The 8,414-nt window shown below is 52.5% G+C and overlaps 2 protein-coding genes across 2 annotated transcripts; both read right to left on the bottom strand.

Moving 5' to 3' along the window:
* Nucleotides 1-695: 695 nt before the first annotated feature.
* LOC117859977 (uncharacterized) lies at nt 696-1,998 on the bottom strand. Its single transcript, XM_034743181.2, has one exon. The coding sequence runs from the start codon at nt 1,606-1,608 to the stop codon at nt 1,114-1,116; it is 495 nt and encodes a 164-aa protein (XP_034599072.1). The 5' UTR covers nt 1,609-1,998; the 3' UTR covers nt 696-1,113.
* Nucleotides 1,999-6,329: 4,331 nt separating this feature from the next.
* LOC117859725 (uncharacterized) lies at nt 6,330-7,064 on the bottom strand. The gene has a single exon (XM_072294494.1). The coding sequence runs from the start codon at nt 6,918-6,920 to the stop codon at nt 6,486-6,488; it is 435 nt and encodes a 144-aa protein (XP_072150595.1). The 5' UTR covers nt 6,921-7,064; the 3' UTR covers nt 6,330-6,485.
* Nucleotides 7,065-8,414: the final 1,350 nt, after the last annotated feature.

Here is an 8,414-nt window from a genome sequence, read left to right on the forward strand (position 1 = left end):
AATATTTTTGTTGTATCTGGATTAAAACTAGAAAGGAAAAAAAATCCATGTACTGTCTTCATTTCCACCAGGATTTTGTTACGTGAAGGCGAAGCCTACCTAATAGCCTTTGCCCAAGCAGGCTCGGCCCGCGAACCAGTATGTTTGTGGCGGCCCAAGCAACACAGAAATCGTTGGGCTGAAAAAACAAAAACTGCTTTGATGCCGGCCCAGTGAAGCGCAAGATAAAATTTCGGAATTCCTAATTTTGTCCGAGTCAAGCTGAGGAAAAAGAAAGACCTTGTTGACGGGTCTTAACGTGCCGAGGCAACAACTTGCCCACTGGAGCGCAGAGCACGTGCACATCGCCCGCTGGCCCGTGTCCTCGCCTCGCCACATGCACGGGCTGGACGGCGAGGTCGCGTGCCTGCCACCTTCCCTCCCGCTCCCGGTATCGGAGGCCGCGCCGCTCCGCTGGCAAGGAAGCACGGTGCAACCTACCACCTCACTGGCTCCCTCCCCGCAGTCGGGCGCCCTGTTGCTGTCTCGGCGACCCCCAAGAACCGATCAGGCCGATAGCTGTAGCTGCCATGTCGCGCTCCAGCCGCAACGACAGGGACCCTGAAGCCGAAGCAGATCTGAATCTGACCTGAACCTGAACCTGAAGAAGAAGCTTCTCTGCTCCTCCAATCCTCTCTTGTCGACTGCTTCAGTGCTATGCACAAATCACAGATGCTGCGGCGCCATTGTTTCGGATCGAACTGAACTGTTACAGATTTTACATTTACCTGTCCAGGATCGGATCCATGGACGCGACACTGAAGAAAGATGGCAACGACAAGAACGAAAAGACATTACATCTGTACAGGCCGTGTTCATCGGACCTGGTCTCCTCCAACTTGCAGCGACGATCAATCGATCGTCTTACTTCTAGATCGACCGATGCCATCACACACCACCATACTATATTATAGATTATAGATGCCGTATCTATGTACCACAAAATCAATTGCCTTATTGCAGCTTACAACAAGCAATGCCGCGCCGATGGATCGATCGAGCAGGCTTGAAACAATGGCGTGGGAGAAGAGAACCCCATGAGCCATGGCTCAATCTCCTCCTCTTGTCACTCTGTCAGGCCTCGCCGTCGTCGAAGTTGTGCGCGTAGCTGACGGAGTCGTACCTGAAGTCCTGCGGCGCGGCGGCCTTTAGCGGCCTCCCGTCGCGTCCCATTAGCCTGCGCGCCCCGGCGCGCACCTTGTAGAAGACGTGCCGCCACGTGCCCCGGCAGTGGCACCCGCCCAGCGCGGCGGCCTCGTCGTCGCTCATCTCCAGACCGCCAGCGAAGGGGGGCCGCCGCGCCATCACCCACCCGAGCCCCCACTCCCACCACCGCCGCAGCGCGCCCGCCGCCGCCAGCGCCTTCACGGACGGCATCGACTGCGCGCGCCGGAACGCCACGGCGCCCGCCGACGACAGCGAGGGGCCGAGGTGCACGGAGAAGGACGACATGCGCCGCCGCAGCCCGATCCCGCCGCTGTTGCCGCCGCCCGCGGCGGTGGTCACCGGGAGCTGCTCGTCCTGGCTCCGCCGCGGCTTGATCGTCTCCAGGATCGCGTCGGTCGCCATTGACCGGGAAGCGGGGGGATCGAGGTGGGGAGAGCGGGAGAGAGATCTTGGACTCGGAGGTCGTTGAGCGCTTGAGCTCCTCCTCGTGTTGGGGGTTTCTTTTGGTGCGCGTGCCTGTCTCTGGCTGTTGGAGGCTTGGTTGGTAGGCGGAGGAGGTGAATTCCTGGTGCCTCACTCCTCAGCTGCTGTTGTTGCTGTCCTGCCTGCACAGGCTGGGAGGAGTCTTTGGGTGCATGGACCGGTGGGACCTTCTTGCTCGTGCCTACTGGATATTGGTTACACCAAACAAATTACTAAACTGGTGCTACTACACGTGCGTACAAAGTGCTGTGCATGTATTTCTCTTTTTCAGAGTGTAGATTTTTTTCAGTAGGCACTAGGCAGTGTGAGCTTTAAGCCACGGGAAAATTGGACTGGGACGTCTAAATCACACTGAAAACTGGACTGGAATCCAGCAACCATTTCGTGAGCTTGTGTTCTGGCGTCACCGGGCGAAAAGGAGCCGAGGCCACGCTACGCTAACCGCTGAGTTTCCGAATAGCTAAACAAGTAAACAATGCCGTTGGTCGTGAACTTTCTGAAGAATCAAGGTGAAGCGAAGCAATCGAGCTCGGTCTCGCTCGCATGGCATGATGCCGGCAAGCGGGGCGGCAGGCCGTGTCGGCGCCTGACGCGGAGATGCCGAGGAGGACGAAGACGACGGGCACGGGGAGTTAGGGGTGGGGCGGCCGTTGGTGGGTCGTTGTTGCCTCGTCGGGAGCCGCGCCCGCGCGTGCAGCGGCACAGCCGGACCCAGACGCGTTGCCCACGCGGCCCATCCGCTGTGGAATCTGAACACAACTGCTGCTTGATTCTCTGACGCCGGCCTGATCCTCAGATGCACCGACGGTCCGACGCAGCTATCTCCGGAGGGGGAAAAGAACAGGAGAGGCAGAACGAGGACTGTGGAATATTCACGCTTTGTGCGTGTCGGGGGTGGAGCCATGTAGGTGACGACAGGGCAGTTCATGGTACTCTGCTAAAAGCCTAAAACCTGTCCTCATCCTCATCAGCATGTGTTTGGATGCAAGAACAGGACGGGACGGTCCTATTTTTGAAGGTGTTTGATCTAAGAATGAGTGGGATGGAGTCATGGAATATACGCGGCACGATCCCGTCCGCCAAAATGAGCGGACGGACTCGTCCCTCTTTTAAGTCGTTGCCTCGTGCGGCCGCGACAGAGGACGAGTTCGAGCGGCAGGCAAGCGGCGGCCTGGCTCAAGGCTAGCAGGCGGTGCTGCGGGCGAGCTTCGGCAAGGTCGGTGGCGGGCGCTGCAGGCGAGCTCCGGCAAGCTCCATGGCCGGGCGATGCCGCTGGCAAGCTGCGCAGGTAGGGCAGGGTTGGATCCGGTCGGGGGCGGCCTCCCCCAGGCGGGTGGCGCGGTCGGGCGTGGGTGGCGCAGGTCCGGAACCGCATCGACCGCGCCCGCATCTCCTTCAGTTCCTGTCTAATTCGTCGCTCCCGTAGTCTCCTATCCGATTCAATCCAAATTGCTATGGATTTCTTTAATCAACTTTCCTTGATCAAGTCAATCCAAGCCAATCTCGATTCGAACATGACGCTGCTACCTTAAATTGGATGCGTATCAACACCAAGTGCTTCCGTTTGTGCTGCTCCGCTGCTATCTCCAGCGAGGAAGGGAAGACGATCGCCTGACGCATGGGACCTAATAGTTTTAGTGGCTGACGCATGGTCCGGGGTTGACGGAGGTTAACGGCGTGGAAAGCTCGGTCGGTTTCCATCCCACTCCACCCCTCGTACCAAATATAAAGTTAGGATCATCCCATCCTACATAAACGTAGCAAATAAGAAGTGGGATGATCCTATCCTAAAAATCTAGAATGATCCCGTTCCATCCCATATTATCTCTAAACTAAAAGGCAAAACTTGCATATCTCCATACTACGAAAGATCAATGAACCCGAGGAAACAAACACAGCTGAAAAATCGAAAGACTTTTGGATGTGCAGAGCCAGAACTGTTTGTTTGCAGGAGGCATCTGCGTAAGTTCGTGCCAAGGGTTTAACTTGCAGAAGACGCATCATCGTTCAGCTTAGGTTGCACATCACTCTTTCACCGAGGGGAAAAAATAATAATAGTAAAAAAAAGAAACAGAGACCTTTTTGACGTTTGGTAGGCGGTAGCGGACCGTCGTGCGTGAGTGGTCGGTCCACGCACAACAATTCTTGGACTCACAAAAACAAAAGTTCACGCGGACCGTAACCGCCCTTTTATTGGGCTAAATTGATGGGCTACGGCCTGCGGCCCACACTACTAGGAGCCCACGCGTCTCGTCTCTGAAGAATTTACACTGACCAGTGACCACCTTTCCCGTTTCCGAAACGAATGAGCATTGATTGATTACAGGATAGCAGGCATACATAGGAGGCACAGCGTCGGTCCAGATTCAAGTGCTGGAGAAGCACTACGGGATTTTTAAATTCACGCCCCGCATCTGTTCGCCAGTTTAGAAACAAAGCACAGTTCCCATAATCCAAACTTTGGCATTATAAAAAAAAAATTCCCATCATATCAAACTTGCGGTACATATATGTATGGAGTACTAAATGTTGACGAAATTAAAAACTAATTGCACAGTTTGGTTGTACTTTGCGAGACGAATCTTTTGAGCCTAATTAGTCAATATTTGGACAATAATTCACAAATACAAACGAAACGCTACAGTGTGCTACAGTATCGTACAGTGATTTTGACGGCGCCAACTTCGCCGAACTAAACAAGGTGTCATGCAGACACTACAAGGCATACATTGACTCCACTTTTTTGGTTTGGCATGGTCACGGGGGGCAGTTAACACCCCTCACATCAGATGTTAGTATTAAATATATATTAATTATAAAATTAATTGCACAGATGGAGTGTAATTCGCGAGATGAATTTATTAAATCTAATTAGTCCATGATTTGATAATGTGATGCTACAGTAACCATTTGTTAATAATGGATTAATTAGGCTTAGTAGATTCGTATCGTGAATTAGTCCAGGGATTCTGCAATTACTTTTATAATTAGATTATATTTAGATATGACACTGCTAAAATTTAGCATCTGGTATCCAAACACCACCGAAGCTCTTTTTCTGAAGCTGCACCAAAGAGGAAAAAAAAGCAAATAGCTCCCAAAGAGAAGCACTTGAGAAGCCGTTTTGTTTTTCAAGTAGGGAGACGGAGCCGGAAATTGTGACTTTCTCCTTCTGACGTCACGGGCGTCAAATGGTGATGGTGTCCTCGGCATCGTGCGTGGAGCGGCGGGGTGCTATGACCAGCAGTCCAGCACCATCAGCAGAAGCGAGGGGACGTGGGGCGACGCAGAGGTGTGGGAGAGGCGTGTACAGGGCGGCGTCGAGCGAAGCTGCGGGAGTGCGCTGGCCGGCGGGGCCGCCGCCGCCACCAACACGGTGCTCCCCTCCACCAGGTTACAACACAGACGAGCTCCCCATATCTCAGAAGACCGATTCCGCCACATCTTGGTCTCTTCCATTTGCTCCTGCTCCGCCGGCCTCTGCTCCGGGATCTCGGCCACGACCACATCGCCCCGTGGCTCCTCTTGGATTCGGCGAGCAGCAGCAACGGCTCAGGTCGGCAGGCGCGAGCTGCAGCAACAACGCAGCATCACCGGCGGTGGAGCAGTAGGCTAGAAAGGGGCGGCGGTGGAGCAGCAGCCAGGAAAGCCTCCCAAGAAGCGGCGCAGGTGCCGAAGTGAACGGATAGGAAGGAAAAGGAGATGACGAGGGAGAGGCCGGATAAGGTAGAGGAAAAAAGAAAACAGATAAGGAAAAAAAAGCTGGAAAAGAGAAAAAAGATAAATTATTAGTTAATACACAAATATATCCATTAATCATTTTTACTTGTATGAGACCAAGTTAAAAATGGAGTGAACAAGGGCATGTGAGACAAATATTTTACAAAAAACGGGTTCACTTTCATAAAAAAAAAGTCGCAACTGAAGCTGCTTTGGAATAGGAATAAGATAGAGTAACTGACCCTCGGACCTTGGCTCAGCAATAGCTACAAAACAGAATCTGATCAGACCAACACCGACACTGGTGCAATGAACAAGCAACAAGCTGTCCCGGATGGGTCACTGAATCTGAATCGTTGGCCAGGGCAAACACTGAACACCAGCCGAATTGATTTCGTGAAAATTATTGGATTCCCTGGACTTGTCATTGAATTCTTCCGGTACTCCGTACTAGATTGATGCCCCGTTTAGTTTCCCACGATTAAAGTTGTGTCCCTGTCACATCAAATGTTTAGATACTAATTAGGAGTATTAAATATAGACTAATTACAAAATCAATTGTACAGATGGAGGCTACTTCGCGAGACGAATCTATTATGCCTAATTAGTCCATGATTTGACAATGTGGTGCTACAGTAAACATGTGCTAATCATAAATTAATTAGGCTTAATAGATTCGTCTCGCGAATTAACCTCCATCTGTGTAATTAGTTTTATAATTAACTCATATTTAGTCCTCCTAATTAGCCCCCGAACATTCGATGTAACATAGATTAAACTTTAGCTCAAGTATGCAGACACCCCTGAGTCTTCCCCGTGCATCTGCAATTCTTCATTTGTTCTAATGCGCATGCGCAATTACTAGTTGCCCGTCAATTTTCTGAAAAGTTGTACTGCTAGCACAAAACAGCAAGATGAAATTGGACACTGGTAAAAGAATTGCATTTGTTTTACCTCGGCAAGCAAGTACAGGATATTTGCAAATCTGCAGAAGGTAAAATTTGAATCCAGATGAACACGATTACAACTCTGAGCAACGCATCCGATCCGCTGCTAATACTACTAACAATTATCAGTTAGGGAGCTAGACAGCTAGTAGAGCTCGGAACGGAATCACCGGTGTTCATGGCCTCGCCGACGCTGGCGCGGGGGAACGCGCCGCCGGGGCCTGCCCAGGACACGCCCTCCTCGGCCTTCCACGCGCCGTCGTCGAAGTTGCGCGCGTAGCTCGCGGAGTCGTACCCCACCACCCCGGCCCCGCCCGCCGCCGCCGCCACCGCGCTCCTCCTGCCCTTCCTCTCCGGCGCGGTCGCCGAGGAGCCCCTCCCGCAGAGCCCCGCCCACGCCAGCCGCCGCGCGCGGGTGCCGCACCAGTACCGCCGCCGCGCCGCGCAGCTCAGCCGCACCGCTGCCCACCGCAGCAGCACCCATGCCCGCGCCCGCACGCCGCCGCCGCCGCGGGACGGCCGCTGGCTCTCCGATGAGAGCAGCCGCTGGTACGTTACTCCCATCACGAGAGCTTTGCGCCTGCGCTCCGAGTAGCCGCTGCGGCCAGCTCGCAGTTGGGTTCTTGGCGTGGTGCGCTGCGCGCCTGCGCTGCCTGGGCAAGAGGCAGGATGGCAGATGGAGACGGGAGCGCGTTCGTAACGGCGCGGGGGCGGGGTGTTTTGCTTGTGCGCGTCCAGGGGGTAGTTTCGGGTTTCCGCGTGGTTGGGTTGGGTGGTGGACCGCGCACCGCGCTACCGCACGATGGTTTGGGCCGGGAGGGTGCGCGATGGGCCCCCAGCTGCAGGTCTCCGTCCGTCGTTCCCTTCGGCGCGCTAGGGCCCACATCACCACCACAAATGGTTGTCTCCCGACTATCATTTCGCCCTGGTTCTGTTCTCCCCTTTTTCATCTGAAAACTTCAAGCATGTGAGAGATGATTTTTTATGTTAAATTGAGACGATGAATACTTTCATGAATTTGCGAGTGGCAAACTGACACATCCAGGAATCCAAAGATGATTGCATTCGTCAGGAAGGACGAGACTTTGCTTCAATCACAAGCTCTGTCAGGATTTTACAAGCTAGCCAGCGAATGAAGGGGGTCCACTGCCAGCCAGCTCTCCATGGCACTGGCATGAAATTAGTTATCGGAAACATGATCGAATCTGAAAATTATTCTGAACGTGACAACGCATTAGGACGGCCGGAGAAGTCAGCATCAATGATGCATTGATGCTGCATCGCAATTCACAACGCATCATGCTGTAGGGTCGCCATGCGATGCGAGGCTTCCCCACCTCCTCTCTCTTCTTCTCCATGGAGACAGCAGAGCTATCATACATGCATGGATCAATCGGTTAGCAGTAGCTGGCTTGCAAGCTTCCATGTCCTCTCTTCTCCATGGGGACGTAGCCATCAGGGTATAGTGATGAGCAGTGGATGCTGCCTCCTGGAAGAAAGCATGATCAGGTGATTGGTTTGCTGGTTGCTTGCTCGGTTGGGACCGTGTGGGGCAAAATTGCATGGACTCAGGTTTAGACCCAATCCTTTCAGTCTGAGTGAGAATTCTGTTTTTAAAATAATGGATTAATGTTCAGGCTTCCACCCCGCAGAGTATCTGACAAAGTCCCAGCCATTTCAGTTCACACTCCGGCAATCTGATCTCTGCATATCAACTTCCAACTTCCTCAAATAAATCTCACAATGTTAGCGTTTCATTCAGTTCACGCTAGTTTGCACACACACCGTGTCGTCAATAACTTAAACCCAATGCTGAACATTGTCCTTCTGATCATCTGAAACTGAAACCCAATGCTGAACAAGTTAAATAAAACCAACCTGCCTTTCCCGGCTCAAACTACACGATCAGATTTGATTGACATTGGTATAGATCTTTTTAACAAATACGAACTGCAGAATGCTAATATTGTTCAGACTGCTGATGGGATCCTTCGAGAATGCACCAAGTTGATGCATTTGACAGCGATAATTACATAGGGGAGCTGATAAATTAAGTTA

The sequence above is a fragment of the Setaria viridis genome, chromosome 6 (assembly GCF_005286985.2).
Source record: "Setaria viridis chromosome 6, Setaria_viridis_v4.0, whole genome shotgun sequence".
Lineage (NCBI taxonomy): Eukaryota > Viridiplantae > Streptophyta > Magnoliopsida > Poales > Poaceae > Setaria > Setaria viridis.

Coding starts and splice junctions, on each gene's coding strand:
- LOC117859977 (XM_034743181.2), bottom strand. CDS start 1,608: ATGGCGACCGACGCGATCCTGGAGACGATCAAGCCGCGGCGGAGCCAG.
- LOC117859725 (XM_072294494.1), bottom strand. CDS start 6,920: ATGGGAGTAACGTACCAGCGGCTGCTCTCATCGGAGAGCCAGCGGCCG.